Here is a 24,088-nt window from a genome sequence, read left to right as displayed (position 1 = left end):
CTATTATTTCTTTAGTGTTTATACCAAAACTAAAATAAATTTTACATGACGAATGAAAGGTTTAGAATTGACATTTGTTATTTTTATTACACAGACATAATAGTACGTCAAAAATACGGTGCCAATTAAAATATGTATTTAAATTGTCTATTAGCCATAAGGCTACATATTATTATAATATATAGGTTGAAAGGAAAACAGTATGTATATGGTCAAGGCTGAACAAGGTACTCAATAAATTGAGCAGAAGCATAGCTTTTAGGGAGTTTTATAATGTACAATTTTATTATTATTATTAATTGTAATAAGGTACAAGTTACTATAAAGAATTCATAAAAATAAAAAAATTATTTTTGTTACTTAAGTATACAAATTATCTGTAAAATTATGATTATTTTAAATAGATTATAAAATAGTAACACATAAATGTGGTTATTAAGTATTGAAAAATGACATAATTAAATTATAAACAACATAACTATTGTAATACATGATCATTTTTACATTATAATATATATTATATTATGTATTATTATATAATGTGAATTTGATAGTTAAAATTAACTTTTAGAAATACAATTTTAAAAACATGATCTTATAGGGAAAATAATCAAAATAATATTTTTGCTAGCACATAAGGATACAAAACATTATTGTAGATGTATAACAATATTATAATAACTTTTAAAGATGGAAATACAATGATGTAAATCTTATACCCGATAAAGCGTATTGACGGTAGTCTAAGTTAACATTTAATTTCTACACTAGAAAGATAAATTACCAATAAGTATAGTATTATTATATTATATTATACACTATAATATATATATATTGTATATATTATAATATATGAAATTGATTCTGATGTAATGTTTTACAGATGACACTGTAATTGTTCTAAAGAATGTAAATTATAAATATTTATACTATAAAGCAGATAATCTGATAATATTATCTTAACCACCTAACATTTTAGAACTAAATTTAAACAAAACTAAATATAAAATGGTGTTAGAGGACGTTATACCCTCATGTGTTGTCTTTGTCTTACTAATGTAGATCATAACCATTTTTCGTTCAACAGAATACATTTTGTGATGTTAGCTTTAATATTAGAGTAAATTTATCAAATTTAAAGGTAAGAATATTATTAGGGCATTTCATAGGCTTTTATTGATATCTTAATTTTTAAGTGAGCTATGGTTATGTAAAATATTAAAACTTTAAAATGCTTGTAACTCGCTTATAAATTAAAATACCAATAAAAGCCTTTGAGATGCCTTAGATAACATTATTACCTTTAAGTTTGATATTTAAGTTAGAATTTACTCTAATATTAAAGCTAACATAACAAAATGTGTTCTGCTGAATGAAAATTTGGTATGATCTACATTAGTAAGACAGAGACAATACATGCGGGTATAATGTCCTCTTAAATGCCTAAAACTACTATTTTAATATTTATCTAATCTTACATGAGCAATAAGTAATTATTTACTTATATTTAAAATTTGCTAATATATTCTGTGAATAATTTGGAACAGACAAATTGTTCGAATTACTGCTGTCACCTTGAAGTATTTTCGAAATATCTTTAAAAACTATTAGTTCTTTATTTTTATCAAAAACATTTTTACATTTTATTTTAATTATTGTAATATTTTCTCTATTAAAGGAAGTTCTTTGATAGAATTTTCCACTTGTTTTAAAACGTTTAACGAGTTTACAAATGACAAATTTGAATTTTGAAGCTTTTTGATATTTTCAACAATACATGAAAAATGTGCTTTAATGTAAGCAGGATCATAGCTCACATTTATTTTATTTAAAATTGATTTACAATTTTGAATGCATTTTGCTTCATCTTCCAAGTTTTTACTTACATTTTAGAACTCAATTTATTTTCAAAATAAACTCAATTTATGGACCGTGAGGAGTATTTTTGTTAAAATATGATAATTTTTAATTTTTTATATTTAATCAGTCAAGTCAGGGGCGGACCCAGTGGTAGATCAGATGACCCACAGTTTTTTTCTCAGTAAAATATGGCCCCTCAAAATTACAAGCTACATAAATATGGACAACACAATAATAATCAAAAATGAAATAATATTAAATAATAATAATTTATAAAATGTACACAAACTCAAGAACATTTCTATAAAATATATAGTTATAAATGTATAAATATATAATGATGTATAGAAAGACGCAAAGACTGGGTATTGAAGTATAAATATTGAGTACAAAATCATGCGTATAATAAGTAGCGTAGACCGTATGCGTTTTAGCCGGCTAAAACTTCTTAAAATATACCTTTGCTCAACTATGATTTAGCAACATTGAGCCTAGAAAGCAACATAGCACAAATAACCAATTTTAATAACGTAATAAGTACATTTGCATTAATGAAAAAGCACAGAAAATTACTGTAATATTCTTTACTATACTTTTATTTTTATAATAAAAATATAACTTTGTACATGAATTATTTTTGTATTGGATTAGAATTTAGAACTACCTTCTACTGTGAGAATGAAAACAGTTATTGAAAACTAAAATAAAATAAATATACTACAACTATATGTATACAATTAATAAAATAATAATATGTATATAATAAATCCTTCTCAAAATCTGAAATACTTAAAATTAATTAAATATTTCAAGTAAATTTGTTAATGAAATATCAGTTTTAGAGCAACAAATAAAAATAACAATTAATTAATAATACCCAAGCTTGTAAGTAAGTTATAATATTTACTTAAAACTTAGTTGTGACTTGTGTCTTATCTCTTATAGTTATATTAAATGTTGGTATTAAAATTTATATAAATAAGGTAAATGGCGAGCGCAGCGAGTGACTTAGTGATGCATAGTTGGTTAAACCTTTTACACAGTGGCCTCTCGTAAGTGAGGCTGATTCACTGTACTAAAATCCTGGGTTTGCCATTAAGTCAAGTAATGATTTATAGATACTCATTGACTGCGTATATTTAATGTTGAAAATAGTAATACACATTTTATGCTAAATCCAGTCTTTACATATTATTATAATACTACAATACATTTTGGAGTTGGAATACACCCACAGTTTTTTTTTTTTAATTTCTGGAAGAAAGTTAAATGTATAAATTATTTGTAAAAAATACAACTGATACAAATAAATAATATATTTAATTTGTTAAGTTTGAAATACTTAAGATTGAATTGTAGTTATTTGAAAGAAAAATAAATTAATACATTATTTTAAAGGCTATTTAAGTTCATTTTATTGATATTTCTAATAAAATGCATGTATTTTTTTTTCAAAATATATATGTAAATATCTTGTAATACAGATATAATACACAGGTTTTAATTGTTTTGAAGAAATATTAGTGGTTTTTGTAAAACCCTTTCAAGTCACCTATGCTAAAAATGGTTAAGATCAATAAAAGTGAAGGGTAAATTATTAAAAATGCATTGCTTATTTAATAATTATAAAATTATTGTATTTCTACAGTATATATGTAACCTAACTAGGTTAAATTCACATGAAAATATAATTATACCTTTATTTGATACTAGTAAAAATAATTAAAATAAAATAAATTTATTCCTACAGTTAATCGACAGTTAATATAATCATCATAAATTAAGGTAGCGGTTCCCAACCCTTTAGTTGTGTGGATCACCAATTTTGTAAAAAAATCTTTGAGAACAATCAATGACTAATAGAATACCTATAAACGTATGTATATAATATATAAAATATAATTAGATATATAATAATATTATTTTAAATATATGTTAGTAATGTTGATATTATATGGTCCGCGGCCCATGGGTTGGAAACTGCTGAATTAAGGAATTTGTATACCTCTCACATTGTGATTTATTGTCTTAAGTACCACATACACTAATTACAAATACAAAAAATAGGTTAGATCTCAAACTTCTCAACATAAAGCCCTACACTCTTCAGCGATAAAACACACTAAGGTCTGATAAAGACCTAGATGACCTAACCTAGTCTGAGCATCTCTACGTATACCAGTGGTGTATTGGAGGGTATACGGCATATACTTACTTCTCAATTTTTTTGTTTAGCGTATACTCTCTAAATAAACGACGATACGTGGGTATACGGCCGTATAGCCCCGTATACTTGTTATAATTTTCAAAAATGAATAAAATGCACTAAAAATACTATAAAAATGACCTTAAAGCATAAAATTCCCTAAAAATACAAAATTTAAACTGTACTATTAAATTCTATATTTCATGAATTAAATTTCTGTAAAGACGAGTCTCGAATGTAATGGTTAGAAAAAAAGATGCAAATGCATCAAGTTCCGGGCTCTAGCAATCATAATTAGTGCACTAATCACTAAGTTATTGGTAGTTAGTAACCATTCTAATTTCTTAGACTGTACAATTTTTTTTAAGTTATCTTTGATCAAAGTGATAGGTACTGATAATTAGAATACAGATTGTTAGTTAATTCGAGCGAAGCGAGAAAAAAATTTTTTTGATTCAATGTTATAGGTATATCATTGACACCCAAGATCTAGAAGGCATATACCCCCGAATATTTTTAGCAATACACCACTAGACGTGTACCCTACCATAGTGAAACCGATCATTGAGTGGGGATTCATAGTTACATCTATGAGTTTCAACTAAACATACTTAGTCTTCACTAAGTCACTGTAAAGGATATTGTAATAATATATTTAAAACGTTTGATTAATACTTAACTAAAGAACTAAGATACAATATTCATAGATTTAAATACTTTTTCTTATGAGCTTAATAAGTTTCATTTTTTTTTTTTATTAATTAGTTACATATCAATTATGATCACTTATATATACCTAATTTTTTTTACAAAGGTTTAAAAATTAATTGTAACAAACATAATTTAGAAAAGTATTATCGTATTACTTTATTAATTTATTATGACGTTTGATTATCAGAATACTTATTACATTCGCGAGTTAGTAAACATGATTTGAATAATAGCATTTTCATGACAGCGCACAGAGTCAAATTTGATATTAAAAGTTGATATTGAATTGTCCACATTTTGGGCTATAAACAAAAAAAATATAAAAGGATTATAGAACATGGAATAATAGTGTTTCCCAACCTATGGGTTACAACTTGTGGCGTTTTTAAGCTAATTTGGCAACTATATTGATAATAATATATAAAAAAAAACCTAGACAACTTCTTTTTAGTGGAGGTTGCATACCCAACAAACAGTAAATTTGTGGGTCACCATTACAAAAAGGTTGGAAAACACTGGAATAGCACAAACATAAAACTTACAGCATCTAAAGTAAATAAAACCGCCAATGTTATCAATTAAACAACCTTTGATACGTTCTTCAGAAACCATTCTTCTTGCTATTTTTTCAATTTTCCATAAATATATTAAATACTTCATTTTAATATATTTATACAGTTTACTGACCGCAAAAATGTTATGTTCAATTAAAGTTTCAGCCAATAAAGATAATGCTGTAAGATATTTAGACATGTAACACATATTTAGATATTAAATAATATATTCTATTGTAGATAATTACAATTGTCTGTTATTATTTCCTTATGATATGGCAAAAGGAGTTCTCGTATAAGTTCAATATCGTCTGGTTGAATTAGATGACCCAGGCAAAGTTTTTTAAAATTGGAACAGGTAACATGTTCAGCATTGCATGTCTTCATCATAAAATGTTTTTAACATTTTGGATCGTGCATAATCTAATACAAAGTACATAGATGAATAATATTATATAAACCGTATTGCTCATGTATCTTACTAGATGGAGATAGTACTGTACATGCAAAAGCAGCTTTCAATAATGTTAAGTGTACCATTGCATCTAGATCAGTGTTTCCCAACTGGTGTTCCGCAGAACCTAAGGGTTCCGTCAGCCGGTGCCAAGGGTTCCGTGAGAAATTTGGGAAAATATAAATGAATTAATAATATTTTTGATTTGAATTATGATTCTAACATAGAATAACTCCAAAAATGATATGGGGGGTTCCACAAAATGTTCAAGCTCCTGTAAAGGTTCCGTGAGTAAAAGAAGTTGGGAAACACTGATTTAGATTATTTATATGAGACGCTTCATAATATTCACGTGCAGCCTCAATAAACATGTGACGATGATCTAATACGCGTGCATGATACACTTTATACCAAATCCTAAGATTTGCACTGTCTAATAGAAACTAGAAGAATAAAAATAAATACAATTTTGGAAATATTATTTAATTAGATAATTTTAAATATGATTATTGTGTATATGGTCTACTAATGTAACATATTTTACTATAAATTTATTGGTAAAATTAGGGCAGTGATTTTCAACCTTTTTTATTCATGTCACCTTTAGCCACTAGAATCAAACATTAAGTCACCCTAAAATCAAAATAATAAATATATTTTAGAATTATTTTTTAATGAAAAAAAAAATACAGTACACAGCAAAATTCATTAAGTAACTTTATTAATTTTTATAAGTTGTTAAATTTGTAAATCAAATAAAAATGCATCTTTTTACCATAAATTATTTTGAAAAAATTTTTTTTTGTATATTTTCATGATTTTTACTACATATTATATGGCATATTTTAATACTTTTTAGTGCTTAAAAATCTGTGCTCTAAAAATAACAAAGTGCAACTACTAACGTCCATAAAAATACTTATATACCATATCTATGATACATTCGGAGTCAATGTGTTAATAATTGAAAATGTATCAACAAGAACACAATTATAGTGTGTAACGCTGAAAAAGCAAAAATACATATCAGCTATCAAGCTCTTAAAATATGTTTTATGTAACACTTACTTTTCTGTTTACTTATAAACTACTAAAAATAATAGTTATAAATTTCATAATTACAGTGAGGTAAATAAGAGACATTTTTAAACTTATAAAAGCTAAAAAAAAGTCAAGACTACCAAAAAAAAAAATAATAATAGTAAAATCAATACTATCATCAGATATAGTTCTTAATGAATTTGATAGACTAAGCAAAAAAGATTTATACAACTTAAATACAAACATTATTTAAACAAAACCCACCACTTTTCAAATATATTAAAATATTCCATTATTACGACCTCTTTATTTAGTTAAATTAAATAATTTTGCAATTACACTCGCCCAGTAAGTTGTCAATGATGAGAAAATTATATTAAAATTTAAACTAACGATGACAATATAACAGTATTGTAAAAATGTTTTGATAATCCATCACCACTATAAATAAATAAATCAATAGCAACAAAATTGATCACATCTTCCTACCACTACCCATACCTATTTCTATAATCAAGTTATAAATAAAACACATTGATAAACCACATACATAAGGATGCAAACTTTATTAATTATTTGAATAAATCAAACCTGTATTTTTGCAGCTTTAACAATATAAAATTCTGCTAGATTTGGATTATTTTCTTCCAAATAAAAATGTACAATTCTAATAAATATTTCCATTTTTAATTCCATTGAAAATTGTCTAAAAATTATATACAAATTAATATAAATTGTAATAAACTATCTATTAAAAATAAAATAAATACATTTGTTCCGATTCAAGTGGAATACAGATCAGCTTCTGGAGTCCTTCTTTCCAATTTTTTCCTTTATATTTAATAACCTATATAAATATAGATATGTGCTGGCTACTACTTGATCAAAATATGTTTTCCTATGACTTATCTAATAATTGAATGAAATGGTAATTTAAACAAATTAAGTAGGTACGTGGAAAAAAAAGTCTTACTTTATCCAGTATGAAATTAGCCAAATGGAGTGCCAGTTTATCTTTTAAAGCGGGCACGATTTCTGTGACAAAACTATTAAGTACCTCTCGAGAAACCGGTAAACAAATTTTTGTACTAACAACTGAAATCAAAGAATTGTCAGAGCATTATAACACAATAGATATAGATATGGTCTAATAATACTTACGGATTTCAATGGCGTCTTCAAACATCATTTTTAAATTGGTACTAAATGAAGTACATCGGGCGTTTTTCAACAAAAGCTTATATCTATAACAATCAAATATCGACATAAAATCAATTGGTGAACGACAATATTATTATTATTATTATTTTTATTAGACGGGTCTAATAAAATATCCTGTCTAGATAGGATTTGACAGATTCATGCGAGCGATGGTAAAATTATCCGATACAATAACTGTGTAATTAATTAATCATTGATATCTCACGCGTTTATTTGAACTTGGTCCATCGCTGTCCTTTTCGTGAGGGGTACTGCGAAAACCGAATCCACGGTGCAATGTCCGCGTATTGGCACTAAAATAATAGGTACACAAATCGTAAACGAATTACGAATATATTATATTATTATCACTGTATGCTTGTCCGCGGCCTGGCGCTCGGAGATAACCGCGGACCGTAAACTCTTACGTTTATTCAATGGCAGCGACTGACATAAATATTGGCAAATGCCAAACCACCGGGACGTCCGGCGAGTTGGAGTATGCACAGCGTGAGCAATGCGTATCGGTGAGCAACCTGTAGAGTTTAGGTATAATCATATTCTATACAAATATGTGATATCGTATACGACGTTTGAGTTACCCGCCGCGCTCGAAACGCAATTTGCTGATTTTCCCGATTTGGCGGGCACGCGACGACGGCTGGCGATCGGTGTAACCAACCGCACGGCGAACGTGAATTTTCGCATCGGTCCGAGCGGTCGGCTGTTTAACGCTCGTCGCGCGCCCGCGACGTAATTTCGTCCGCGAACCAAAAAAATATTGACATTATTTGTAGGTTATGTTTAAGTTTTTGTAATATTTTTATCCGCGGCGGCAAGGACGAGAAGACAAATCGGTAGACTCTCTCTACCGCCGCGCGCCGCACACTCTGAAATAATGTATCTACCGAAATCAGCTGTGCGCTCGGCCAAACAACCACCGGTTGCGACGCAGATGTTGCTACGCAGACGCGCCCACGTACGTTATAATATTATTTTCGAACGGGAATTATTAAAACATTTTTAACCACAGTCCACGGCCCGTTATAAATATTGTACATCTCGTAAAATTGATGTGCGTACCGATACATTAAGACTAACTTACTAAATAAACCACTAGGTATTAATAAAATGATTTTGCGTTTTATCGTGAATTAAAAGTAAATAAAATCAGCTAGCGTTCTGTTAAAAAAAAAATATATTTTAATTGATTCGTACAAACATAAACATACCAACCGAATGCGAAATCAGAATAAATGTCCCCCGTGAAAAGATACAAAACTACTTATATCAATGTTGAATGTAAATAAATAATGACATTCCTGAATGAAATAGGTAAACATTTTGGCGTGAAAAATTCGATTTCCGTAGCAATTAATTGAGTAAACGAAGTAATGTAGAATTATTAAAATCAATAATATGTATATTAATATTTGATTTTGATGAAATAAGACGCTTTAATCTGCATTTAAAACACCTATACCTATATACATTTTAATGATATCAATATTGTAATTGTATAATTTTTCATATTAAAATAGTAATATTTTGCAGCGTATACATAGTAATGTGAACTTTCAATCCACCAGTACTACAAGTTATTTGTTTACGAAATATTACCTACATCTCCTTAATTTATTGTTATTTTGTTTTATTTATGTTCGTAGGTAATGTAATGTAAGTAAGTAAGTTATATTACCCAAAACCCATTACCCGTAACCTGTGTATGTATGGATCAGTACAGAGTAACTACTAAGTACTAACTATATGTTCTGTCGTTCTACATCATCCTAAATCCACCTACTATTATATTATGTATGTTCACGCCTACGTCTACTTTATGTTCCTGTAACTTTTGTTACGAAAAAAAAATAAAAAGCCATTACTAATTATAATATAATCGTTTATTGAAATAGGCACTTCGCATAAGTATTTTTTGCAGCACGGTTATTAATATAGATTATGTTATATGGTATAATACATATTTTACACTTACCTAAAGAGTAAGGGTAATATCTTTGGAGATTGAAAAACACTTATTTTTATATTGTTTGTTTTGTTTTGTTTAATAGTATTATAGTAATCGGATAACTTGTCTTAAACTGAACCAAATATCACCATACGTAATTATCAATTTTTAATAAACATAAATTTATTGAAATAAATGAAATAATATTAATTTTATTAGTTATACAAAAATATTAAGAAATTAATAAATAATGTATTTATAATAAAACATTCGGTTGGTAGAATTTACAATATATTTAAGTAATAATTTAATAAATTGAATTTATAAAATGAAACTTTTTTTTTTATTATTTCGATCAAATATATTATTAGATTAATAAACATTATTATGTTTAAAATAATAATTTAGCTTTTACATTTTACAAAATATTAGTAAATATATAGTTGTAAAAAAAAAAATAAAGGTTTTGATATTTAAAATAAGGAATATCATAAGATCGAAAAGTATACGAAAGTATTACTTCTATAGGTATTATGTTTTCACAAAGAACGTTAAGAGGACGTCGCACCTGCATGACGTTTGACTCCGTCTTACACGTACGTACGACATAAACAAAACGCATTTACGCAGTCTGAGTAGAACTAGCTCAATTTTGGTCTTAGAGTAAATGTACCTATAATAAAATTAAAAGATGACAATATTTTGGAGGGCGAGACGATGAGTTTTAAATTCTGAACGGAGTGATGAATGTATTGATTTTTTTTTTTGATTTTTCTGTCTGTCATCACTTTTTGGAGTAGTAATAATGCTTCGATTTTTGACTTCAGCCCCTCTTTGAAAAGGAAAATTTCCATTAGTTTTCAAAAGCGTCGGGAAAAACCCTGAAAAAATTACGGAAAAACGGGAATTTTTACGCATAACCACTTTTTGACTAAATCGATATTTTGATTTTGCTGTAACTCAAAAACGAATCATTGTAAATACTTGAAATTTTCACCAAATGTTTACATTAGCGTTATCTCTTTACGATAAAATGTTCAAAATATTTTGACATTTTTTAAGCTACTTATAGACAATTGAAATTTTAGACTTTTCTAAGTTTTTTTTCTTAAAATGCCGATAAAAAAAATTTGGCTATCCAAAAAATCTTTAAACTTTAATACAAGGTTTATTATAAGTTGTTGTACTTATCGTAGTAAAAAAAAACCAAAAATCGTTAGTCACAATTTTTGTTTATAAGCATTTAAAGTTCAAATATTTACATAATATATCAAAATCGCGAAAATTTGCAAGGAATTTTGAAGTTGAAAATTCATAAAATTTTTGTGATTTATACTTAAGTTTCAAAAATCCAATACTAGGTTATCCATAAGTTTTCCTTCAAGTAACCGTAAAAAAAAAATTGTAGCGTCGATAAAGAAAAAATTTTATGAGCTTAAGAAATTTAATTTTTTACGAAATCGCGTAAAATAACGATATACTACAATTTAAATATAGGTAATAATATGATAAATCCTGCTAATTATCATTTACTGACAAATCATCTCCGTTCAGAATCGTTTTTCGTATAGGCTTTGAAAATAACAGAAAAACTAATTTACATGTCTATAATTTTTATCGTTATAAAATAATAAAACATATGTTGAAGTATTGTTTGTTCTAACTAAAAAAAAATATTACTGACAATTTTATTCTAGGTCGATATAGATTTTCAAATTTTCTATAAAAATACTGAAATTTCAAAACAGTTTTTGGAGAAAATATGGATAATTTATTAAATTTTTTGAAGGAGAGCCAGGGATTGTGAAAGCAAAAATTTACTATAGAACAAATCTGTAGTTCAATGCAAGATATGACATATTTTATATCAACTGGTAATTATTTTGAAATACCTATTTTTTTAATTCAAACATTAAAACTCCTATACCTATGTTATTTATTTATTTATTTTTTTTTATTTCATATACATATGAATACTGGCGGCGTCTGGGTCCCACTAAGAAAACTTGTGTTGGGCCCAAAATAATAGCACAGCAGTCCAGCAGTGGAGATAGAGTTAACTTTGAAAAAGATTGCTGATAACGGTGTGAGTACAAAATATTTTCTGCTAATATAGCATTTGATGTATGCTTCAATATATTTCACATCTTTAATGTGGAAATGTGGAATATCCTCTGAAATCGAGTGACGTATGACTGTATATAAATATTTTTTTTTACAATATTATATACAAACTATAAAAATTATGTGATAAATCAAACGTATTATTGATAGAAATTTCAAATAAATTAAAATCAAAATAATATTTAATAAAACGTGTTGCGGGCTTGCAATGTAAAATATAATATGAGGTATATACGTAATACGTGGTATAGACTATAAAGTAACTATAGTACTATTAGTTAATACTCTATACTCTCTATAGTCTATGTTACATATTATAGACACATTATAGCCATATTATGTTACATATTATAGTCACTAGCTGTGACGTGTAACTTACTATAGGACACAACTTTTCCGTCAATAAAATATCAGAATTCTATTTTCGAGCCTTCGAGGATCTCGTCGTTGTATTACTATTTCTAATATGTTTATAATTAAATGTAATAATGATAAATTGATAACATATTAAATTATTAAATTTAAGATGTATAATTGTATTAAATAATAAATATTATCAATTATTAAATTAAAAGCATCAAAGTTATTAAGCTATTAATAGGATGCTAACATAGTATTGGTTTTCTCTCCCAGATCCACGGGCAACATAAATAAAACGCATTTACAAAGATCAATTTTTTCGTTTTTAAAGTAAAATCACCTATTACGTAAATTATAGAGGATAATATTTTTGAGGATTTGATGTATCAGTTTTTATTTACTTATTATTTTATTTGTATGCAAATTTAAATGAATATTTAATTGTTTTATGATAATATTTAGACATCAATAACCCATATTCTAAAAATATTATTTTTTTAAATATTTATGGTAAGTAATTTTACTCTTAGATTTCTAAAAAAACATAAGAAAAAATAATTTTGCGTGAATACTTTTTATCTATGTTGTACTCGGAAAACAGAGAAAACAATACTGCGCTGACATCCTCTTAAAATCGGTCATGTATTTAAATTCGAATTTTTTACAATTAATAAAGACTTATGCTATTCCTCTTTCCTTTTCAAATCGATCTAACGTGGCCAGGAAATTGTCTTCACCTTGGCTGTCTGCAATTATGGGGCATTGAAAGGATGACACTGGTGGTATCCAGGAGCGGTTGCAGTCGTCGCGAACTACTACGTTCTTCTCTGTGCCCTGGCACAATTGTTTATCGATTTCATGTTTTATGGATTGATGCGCCTCAATAATCTGTTCCAAATCGTTGTTCAGTTTGCAAAGATTATCCTTTATGTTAATATAAATAATTATAATTAAAGGCGATGTAAAAATAATATATTACATACACACTTAAATACGAGCGACATATATATATATATATATTATTATATGTATATGTATATGTACCTAGGATACACATAATAGTGTTTGGTCAAAGCCCGAACGATTTTCGTAGTTTGGACTTTTATAAACGAGATTTGGTAAATCTTAAAAATTAAGATAAACAACCTGCAGTGTTAGTATAAGTAGTGAATTTTTTACCAATTATTTGATATGTTTTCCCATGCTTTATACTTGTACATAAAAATAATATTTATTATATTGGGTACTACATTAGCTATATCACCTACTAGTATATTATATAGGTAGGTACACACATTTATATTATTATTAATTATATAATATTTACATCACTTAAACGACAGTTTTATGAACTTTTAAATGGTGTAATCTCTAAAATAATAATTATTATTTGTATACACGAGTATAAAGCAATGGAAAATATATCACATAATTGGTAAAAAAATATCTGACTTTTACCAACGCTGCAACGCGTCGTTTATCCTAAGATTTACCAAACCTCGTTTGTAAAAGTCCGGACTACGAAAATCATTCGCGGGCTTTGACCAAACACTATTATGTGTATCCTAGGTTTTACCGGTATTTGTACTTTTGCCGTAACGTACACATAGTAAAATATATAATAATAGATGAATAATATAATGTAAGTACATGATTTTTATTTTATGTCTATTATCAGCGTACCCATTACAATTTAAGCAGGTATGATATAAATATAATGAAATACAGTTTTTTCCTATTTGTTTACATTCTGTTGTGTTTCTCGTTCTAAAAGCAGATAATCATTACTATATACAAAGACCCAACTCCTTGAGAATAACTACTCCGAAAATGTATTATATTATATAATAATAGGCCACCAGTGGCGTACATACGGGGGGGAGGGTCAGGTTCAAACCCCCCCCCTAGGACCAAAAAAAATTGATATTATTGATGAATAATAATAATATGACTATTGAGTATACACTATACTTTACCAACAACGAAAAAAGATTTTATAACGAAATTATGGGTGCCATATATCAATCAAAATAGACATTAAATGTCATAAAAATTTTGATTGTACACAGTTAGTTGCGTGCAGACAAAAATACATATTAATATTGTCGTTATCTCGACCGACTCGATCGGACAACGGAGAAAAAACCGATTACGTTATAATCGTAAAATTTCGCGTGAACAATAATACGGTGAAATGGATTCTATTTTTATAGCACTATCGTAAATGATCATGTATTCATGTTAAACATTTTCGTTTAATAAAATTATGAATTTTTCGTTCATTCTGTTTTATTCTGCCGTTGGAGAAGTTTATGTCAAAAACTAATAACTATTCATTAAACTCCATAAATCATAGGTAAGTATTTAGATAAGATTAGTTAGAGTTTATAACATTAAAATTGTTTATTAAGAAAACATTAAACATTAAAATTTAAAATATTAAAATTAATCATAAACACACAAGAATGGGCAAGTTAATGATTTTTTTTTTTTTTATCAGTAAAGTTAATATGCATACACATATAGTATATATTGTATTTTTAAGTATAGTAGTCTTAGATTTTAGATTTTAGTATTGGTATTTATTTTTTCCCGAAATGACGGCGTCGTGCATCGTCGATCGCCGATAACAATAATATTATATCATAATATATAGGCAATTAATAATGTTTTATCATCATTCATCATTATCATTCGATATATTTTAGGTTTTGAAGGTAAAATAAATAGTAATCATGGCTGAAAAAAAAACAATCGAAAATTCAATCTTTTTTTTACGTGTTATGTGTTTGATTGTTAGAAAAATGGGTAGTTTTAAAGAGAAGGTTTTAGTGTTAGTTTTTTTTTTTAAACCCCTCCCAGAGCAAATTTGAATGTACGCCACTGTAATAGGCTACTGTCTAACACCCGCATGTGTTGTCTCCGTCTTACAAGTACGTAACATTACAAATTTATGTTCAGCAGATCACGTTTAGCTCCGTTAGTTTAAAATTTAGAGTGAATCGACCTATTATGAAACTTGCTGGTAAGAACATTATCTGTGTTTGTATGTTGGTTTTTTACGAGTATTAAGTTTTTAAGTGGGTTATGAGCATTTTTAATTTACGCCATGTTATATACGCATAACTCGCTAAAAATTGAACTATCGTAAAAAACCAACATACAAACACAGATCATTTTCTTACCATCGAGTCTCATAATAGGTCGGATTCACTCTAATTATTAAACTGACGGAACTAGTTTAAGATCACTAGACGTGATCTGCTGAGCGTGAATTTGCCATGTTACGTATAGGTACTGTTGTAAGACAGAGACAACGCATGCGGGTGTGACGCCCTCTTAAACACACGCCTACAAAGCTATACGATTCCCCTAAAATTAGGGAATTTAATTATCTATATTGTCAACTCTTTAATTATTTTGTTTTCAAATACACGGCCATAATTTACGATAATATAGTATTATAACAGGCATCATATATTATGTATTGTTAAAAATAATACCTGTTATTAATAAAATAAAGACAATAACCTCGAATTCTTCGATTTCCCTTTCGACGTTTTCTAAAAAATTGTTGGCCATATTCTTATACGTCAAAATATTCGGTTGATTTTCTTCCAGCTTATAACGCGAATTTTCGAGCAGCTCGCGCGTCCACCGGTGGACCTCGCCGCCATCGTTGTACGTTTGAACGTCAGTGTCTAATGAATAAATTCCCCTCTGCATCATAGCATATATCACATCCTTGGACAGTGGCGCGGGTTTGTTTTTAAATATGCCTTCGTCTCTCATTAGCTCTAGTCTCGACCACAGAGTCTTTTTGTCGTTGTCGGATTTCCCAGAATCTAGATATAAAAGGAACAGCACCAATGATATGACGGCGGATACAAAGTAAAAAATAACAAACAGGTCCATCGTTAATGTGATAGAATTGTTATTTGAATTATCGAACGCGTTAAAAATAATTGTTATTTTATATAAATCAAAATATGAGCTATAAAAGTTTGTTTATTCGGTCCCTATGAGTAAAATATTTTGAGAAAGATTAATGTTACGACGCACGATTTAACAAAAAAACTTTTTTTTTTTTGTAAACATATTCACTAGTTAAGAAAAATATTTATATGGTACACTTTTTTTTTTTTTGGTTACCTACGTAATAATATTTTAGTTACAAATATATTAATCAATAAAATTAATATGATTACATTTTTAGTATTTGTTTTATGTTAAATAATAGGATAAGAAACATACCATACAAGAAACTAGTAGTTGCTACATTCTTGACAACAAACAAGTAATACTATGAATAGTATGAATTACCTTATCCAAATATGATTTCAATTTTAATTCGTTTTGAAGGTTAAATTAAATAATTGGAAAAATTTTAAAATTAATAAAATCACAGCAACTGATTATTGTAATCGTTTAAAATATTTATTATTTATAACTTTATAAGATTCCGTTGTAGTTATATTTATTGTAATCATAATATTCAGAACTATACTTATGTCGACATATTGAATGTAGTAATCATTAATAATGTATTATAGATATATCTAAGTATTAAGTACATAACTTATAGTTTGACAACTATACATCACTACCTATATTATAACTATTATAAGTAGTTACTAGTTTATTAAGGTTAGGTTAAGACTTAAATTGAATATACTCATCATGATTACACATTTTTGAGTACCTATTTACAAATAAAATATATCAATGATGGTTCATATTAAATTGTAGTAAAAGTAAATGAAATAATTTGAATAATGAATAAAAATACAAATAGTTGTACCTACAATTTAAAATAAATAAAATTATACTTTACATTATATGATACAAATGATACGATATTTATGAAAATTTTATACAGTATAGGTAAGTATTTATTGTATAAATATAAATTAACAAGTAAAAATTATTTAAAAATGTAATTCTTTAAATTAAATTTTAGATGTTATCAGTGACTATAAACATAAATATTGTATATAATATACCGGCTGAAAAAAAACGTAAAAAAAAAATTATAATTTTACACCTAATGTTTTGGTTCCATAATATATGCTTAAAAGTGAAAAAAATGGATCTCATTTTGAAAAGGTTATGGCTGGGAGCTGAGCTATAAGCGTAGTGTATGGTATCGATTTTGCAGATCATAACTATTTTTACTTCATCATCATACACATTTTTTTTATAACTCTGTAATATTACAGGCATACAGATCTAAATTATTGCATTTATTTATAAATTAATACAGAATATTGACAATCAAAGATTCGACGGTTAATATTGATTATTTATGTGTGCTAATGATATTTATCATACGAACAATTATTTAGTTTATTACGCCTGACTATCCTCCAAAAGATGATATTAATGAAAAGGTATCCATGGTTTGCTAAAAAAGTAAAATGTAAAAGTAAAATAATACAATATATTACAATATATTATACCATATTTTTATAGAATTAAGACTAAAATTATATTTACACAAATTATTTAATAGCGAACAAGAATAAATTACGAGTATATAAGTTAAATAATAACGTGTTTAAAAGCAAATTAAAACTTAGAATTTTGAACTAGGGTCTATAATTATCATTTGAACTTTTTAATTCAATAATCAAATTTTTCATTAATAAAAATAGTTATTATTATAATAGGTATAAAAAAAAAATATGGGGAAGTAGGTAATGGCTACTGCTTTGTTGTACAGTACTTACTGTACTTACTGTACATATACTTACATTAAGCGGATCACTGTGTGATGGATGGATGTATTAATTTTGAATTCGATGATATATCATTGTATCCTCGAACAATTGTTTTGAGCAGAGATGGTTTGTCAGCCTACATCATTAAATAATACGTTTCATAATAGGTACCCATATTTTTTTTTAATATTGATATTGAAGTAATTTATATTACATAATAATATTGTATTTCCAAATTAATATAATTTTATATATTTTGTTTTATTCGACAGACGATAAAACAAATTATTATAGGACAGTGTTCCAGCTTATAATTTTAATTTTTGTATAAAATATTATACAAACAAACTTATAATATAAAAATTATTATGTGTTATATTTCTTGTTTTTTAATATAATAAATATAAATGAAACTACAAAATTGTTATGTTTGAGGGGGCTTGGTGGGCTTTTTTTTGGGTGGGGGGGCTAAGCCTAATGATACCTTCATTGGCTACATAATAATATACACAAAATATGTTTTGCTTTTGATGTACTTGAAATTTCATATTTCAATAATCGACAATGTCTACATTAGCATTAAGAGTTAAAATTATATTTTGAAAATCAGTAACGTGTAACTAAATATTACGCTGTTAAATCATACGCAAACTTCTATTTTTATTATACATATTTTTTTAATACTTTTACTCAATACTAATACTTATTATTTTTCTGAACTGAAACGTTAAAGTAGATATATTGTTTTACCGTGGAGATATTAAGGGTAATACAGGACTTTTGGGATAGAATATTAGAATCTATGATACCAATGAACTAATTTATTTAGATATTTGTTGTGATTAATTGTACTTATAAATATTTATAAATATATTAATGCCATTTATGAACTTAAATAACTTTATTAGAATATTTTGTTTTGATTTTAAATCAGATATTATATATATAGGTATAGGTATTATAGGTATATTTATTTTTGTAATTATATACATGCATATTCCAATGAAAACCAAGGCATAACACTCTAAATACTGTGGATTTACGTGCCTTCTTATTATACTATATACTATATGTACAATTTTAACTGCACAGATTATTATAACACAGTTATTGACCATATCTAAAATACAGAACAAATATTACACTATATTCATATCAAATAAAACAATGTTAGTTATTTGGTAACTCATTTATAACAACCATATATTATGTGTTAAACAGTAATTAGTAAGTAATATATAGTAGCCTATCAACCTATGCCACTATGGGACTTGCTAAATATGTTTATTTTATATAAATTCTAAGCGTTGAACATGATATTTAAATCTAAAATCATTCAAATTAATTTTAAAGGAAAACAATTAGTTCAAGAATTTTAATTTTTGTTATAATTGGTTAAAATACCATCGCTATACGTCATGTACATAAAATGTCAATTAATTAGTTAATATATAGAGGGCGATTAAATTGTGTATATAATGACATTTATGTAATTACATATTTTGTAGTATTTTTTCGTTGATTTGTTCTTAAGATAATTTTTTTTTTTTTAATTAATTGCCGAAGAAATATAAATCAATACAATCTGAATATAATATTATAAAGGTCATGGATAATAAAATTATAACTTTAATTCCTGTACGGCGTGGCCTGTGTCAAATTAATAATTCCATTGTATTTACCCCTTTCTTAAATTCTGTTAAATATAAATAACTCAAATTTTTAACAACTTAATTATTCATTTGTATGATTTTAACCAAATATAAAATACTGCAGGTTTAAAATTACCAACAGTTACCAACAATAACTATCCTATTTTATTACACGGAAACAATATATAATATCAACGAAATTAGTACATAGACAAATATATATGATATTGTTTTTTATTTCAATTACTTACATCAATAAGACAGTATATTAATTACAAAATATTTTATCATTATACATTTAAAAACCCATTATATGGATATACGTATCTCAATAGGTATAACTCATATAACACGATTAATGAGGTTACTCGATTTACACAAAGTAACTAGAAATGTAATAGTAAAAATTTCAAAAATTAAGTGTAATAAAGTGCACACTTTAGCCCACGGTCATTATAGACTAGAGTAAGCTATAAAATGCAATTATTTTAAAATAGTTTTTAATATTTCTAAATTTATACGGGGACGTAGAGTTGACTGAAATGATAATCGAGACCGGATATAAGTATTTTATAATGTCTACCAATACTTAAATAAAGCAAAAAAAAAAAAAAGGCCAATGTTAAAATATTATTATTGTTTATTAAATAATACAAATATATTGGGTATGCATTAAAATTTTAAGTATTATTTATAAACCATTTTTTTAATACAAATGTACATTTGGTAGTATTAAATTCCGTGTGTAAAATACATCGAGGTAGTGTATTGTCATAAGCCAAGTTATCTGTACGAGGACACATTATAGGTCTTCCACGTTGATGACGTTGGCATAAGGCATAAACTCACTAATAATTGTATTTTTCTGCAAACCTTTGACGTAAATTGTGTTGTATTTGATCATCGATTGAAATATTTTTCTATTTCCGTGTACTCCACATCGCCGCAATCTAATGTTAGGCCGTGGTACCGTCGTATAAGCCAATTGTTTACGCTCCTAGTTTTTGCAGCTTGTGTTAAAGAAGAGTGCTTGAACACCCATTGTTGCATAGTACACGATTTTATGTCTACAACAAACAGAAGTATAATAATAGAAAGCCGAAGTATAATTGTATATTTATTTTACATTCAATTATCGACTATATATTTGTTTAATGACTCATAATTTTATGGCTATGATTAATTTGATCATATTTATTTTATTAAATTAGTACAAATTTGTAACGATATTATCACAGTACAGTTATTATTATTGACATTTAAATAAGTCGTATATAAACCTCGATAAGATCGTACGATTGATCTAATAGTGTGTTAGCCGACAGCTTAAAACGTTTGTTTGAAACAATAATATAGTGTGTTAAGTATTATTCAGTTTTTTTTTCGACGAAAGCAGCGATGCGGCTTTGCCTAGGTATATCAGCTAAATATTTAGATGAAATATACTACTCACTATGCGATTATATTTATTATTATTATTATCGTATGATGTTTTAGCAGAATTGGATTTTTTGAGTGTCGATCAGCAGCTTTGTGTTCGTGTCAGTTTGCAGTCAACACTCGTTTCAATCTGTAATAGTTTACACTCTGTTAATATATTATAATAAGTTATTAAAATACAATGTCCGACGAAAAATATTTCTATTACCCGATATATATTTATAGACAACCGTTAATTAATTTATATTTTCGAATTTTTTTTTTTACTTCCGAATAAAACTGTAGTTTATATTGCCCGTATATTCGTTTCTCGGTTTATTTATTTGTCGTAGTTTTATACTACCCAAATAGCATCCGAAAATATTTACACTCTGGTTGGCGTTCGCCCTGTGCCTAAAGTTATTACAAACTCCTCGAGGATCACAAATCACAACCAGACATATTCAAATATTATAATATATTAGTTATATATTAGTTATAGCGTTGTACTCGCCCGTCACTGATCGCCTTACCGTATATTTTATAATTATATTGATTTTATTTGCGGTTTATACTTTATTATCTTGTTAATAAAATAATTATTATCTTATTATATTATTATACTATAGCAGTCTAATATTGACATTTGACTGTACCAATGTACCAATGGTATATTTGTATGCTCACACGTGTATTTAATATGTGAGCGAAACGCTAACACGATACTAACGGTGTAAAAATATTAGCGACACCAACGACGGGTTAAAAGTTTTCAGTCCCACGAATAATGTTTTTGAATTATAACATTTATAACTAAATAATTAGCATTGTTATTACTTATTTGTTATTAATTATTAAAACATGTAATTTCGTCCAAATTTGAGCAACAACAATTATATTACTCGATAGTGTACATACAAAATAAATAAACCATTTGAAACTATTAATACAAAATTTAATAATCTAATTTAATGATTATGAATTATAATATGTGTTAGTGTGTGCTACTGTAAAAATATTTTATTTAATATATTTTATACCCAAAAATTAAATGAACGAAAATAGAAGTGTGTCGGTCCGAGTGCTATAATAATATCACTGATGTAATAGCTGCGGATAGGAGGTATAATATAATATAATATTATTTCTATTGTTATTTGTCATGCAAGTTATTCAATAATTATTAATTAACAATATATTTCCCAAACATTATAATACATTAGAAATTTTTATTTTCGCTGTCAAAAAAATTACGCCGCAGATGGGACAGCCCTTTTCCAGCATTTAACCGGGCCCCGTTCACGGCTTCATATATACGTATCGTATATTATATATGTACGAATAAGAAATTTTATTTGCTATATTTATGAGGCTACAACACGTTTAGGCATTTTATCCCAAATTGCGACACGTTTGAGCACAAAATCACAACACGTTTGGGCACTCTATATCCCTAAAATGATACCACGTTTGTGCATTAAAACGTAAAATGTATATTGTATATGTGTATTGTTTAAAAAGTATATGAAATATGTACATACATGAATAATATATATATATATATATATACATATACAAATATACATATAATCAAATTAATCAAAATAATATAAGTAATATGATATGATGTAAATAATAAAGTAATATAAGTAATTAAAAATATAAAATAATGTAGCTACAAAGTGTTATAAAATACGTAAGTTATTTATACTCGTGGTAAATAAACACGAAGTACAACAAGTACTTTTCTGATTATTTTGTTTGGTTTAGTAAACACATCATCAATGGCCTTTCGTTTAAGTGTAGACATTATTTTTTATCGATTTAAAATATTTTCAGAAGTGGCCGGATGATTGTGATCATTTTTTTTGTGAAATTATTAAATCAAGATTCTCACCAATGATTGCTGTTACGTTACGATTTGTACATCTGAAGTGAAAAGTTCGGTTTTATTTTCACTTAGCTTATATCCCTGTATCAGAACACATCGTCTTCCTCGTTTTGTTACAAATATATCATCCATGGAGTTCATGGTAAGAATATTTGAGCGACTACGGCACTACACACTCGACAAGCGACTACGGACTGATTGTCTGATATGGACTTATGGTGAAATAAATATGGATAGGACTTATTGCATTTTGTTTGTTACACTATTAATACTACTTTGGAAATTACAGATAAATAGATATTCGATATTTTCGATAACGTCTGTGAATACGCATTTTATTGTTTTCTACTATAATATTTATTATCGTAGGAAGTCCCGAAGGCGGTTATTATTATCGTGCTCGTGTAATGTACTACGGTAGTGACCGCTTCGCTTTTTTTTTTTACTTAGCTTCGCGCCACTACCGTCGCGCTGGATTAAAGGTACATACAGATATACAGTATATACTTACACCTATATATAGTATGTTATCTACCTGTATGATTTTGATATATATATATATGTATACATATATTATGCATGTATGTACATATTTTATATACTTTTTAAACAAACGTATATACATTTTACATTTTAGTGCTCAAACGTTGTGTGGATTTTGAATACTAAACAGGTAAAAATGCCCAAACGTGCTGCACCGATTTATGAAAGGCCATTGTTCAAAATAATGCATATATTTTCCCCAAAAACGTAATAAACATTAATAACGATTAATCTATTACTCGATACTACGAGTGGATTGAGTGGAACAATCCAGAAATACTATGGTTAATATTGAAAACCCATCACAGGTATCTACATTTTTTTTAAGACAATAATATTTAATACACGCAGCTTTGATTCTGTTTTACTATTTACTAAATAAGT

The 24,088-nt window shown here is 27.0% G+C and overlaps 2 protein-coding genes and 2 long non-coding RNA genes across 11 annotated transcripts in view; 1 reads left to right on the top strand and 3 right to left on the bottom strand.

Moving 5' to 3' along the window:
• The window catches only part of LOC132927494 (uncharacterized), a 62,296-nt gene that overhangs the window by 6,550 nt on the left and 31,658 nt on the right, over nucleotides 1–24,088 (top strand). The window contains exon 1 of one of the 3 annotated variants that reach the window (XM_060992035.1): nucleotides 11,907–12,081. The exons of the other annotated variants lie outside the window; for them this stretch is intronic. The gene's annotated coding sequence lies outside the window, so the exon portion shown is untranslated. Of the gene's footprint in view, nucleotides 1–11,906; nucleotides 12,082–24,088 lie in introns of those variants that run through there. 3 annotated transcript variants of the gene reach the window in all.
• LOC132927840 (uncharacterized) lies at nucleotides 4,909–8,897 on the bottom strand. Of its 6 annotated transcripts, none has more exons than XR_009661854.1 (10): nucleotides 8,455–8,897; nucleotides 8,253–8,340; nucleotides 7,988–8,070; nucleotides 7,800–7,921; nucleotides 7,597–7,735; nucleotides 7,418–7,532; nucleotides 5,814–6,228; nucleotides 5,580–5,754; nucleotides 5,320–5,511; nucleotides 4,909–5,079 (listed from the first exon to the last, which is right to left on the bottom strand). It is a non-coding gene; the product is annotated as an uncharacterized LOC132927840 (long non-coding RNA). The 6 variants fall into 6 exon arrangements; XR_009661855.1 differs by having other exon boundaries at nucleotides 7,597–7,730; XR_009661853.1 differs by having other exon boundaries at nucleotides 7,597–7,921; nucleotides 8,399–8,897.
• Nucleotides 13,158–16,394, bottom strand: LOC132923822 (uncharacterized). The gene is made up of 2 exons (XM_060987798.1): nucleotides 16,011–16,394; nucleotides 13,158–13,403 (listed from the first exon to the last, which is right to left on the bottom strand). The coding sequence occupies exons 1-2, from the start codon at nucleotides 16,392–16,394 to the stop codon at nucleotides 13,158–13,160; spliced, it is 630 nt and encodes a 209-aa protein (XP_060843781.1).
• LOC132927963 (uncharacterized) lies at nucleotides 20,629–23,374 on the bottom strand. Its single transcript, XR_009661916.1, has 3 exons — nucleotides 23,168–23,374; nucleotides 21,305–21,421; nucleotides 20,629–20,918 (listed from the first exon to the last, which is right to left on the bottom strand). It is a non-coding gene; the product is annotated as an uncharacterized LOC132927963 (long non-coding RNA).

The sequence above is a fragment of the Rhopalosiphum padi genome, chromosome 3 (genome assembly GCF_020882245.1).
Source record: "Rhopalosiphum padi isolate XX-2018 chromosome 3, ASM2088224v1, whole genome shotgun sequence".
NCBI classification, from domain to species: domain Eukaryota; kingdom Metazoa; phylum Arthropoda; class Insecta; order Hemiptera; family Aphididae; genus Rhopalosiphum; species Rhopalosiphum padi.
The sequence above is the reverse complement of the archived record's forward strand: the minus strand, read 5'-3'. Positions and strand labels throughout refer to the sequence as shown.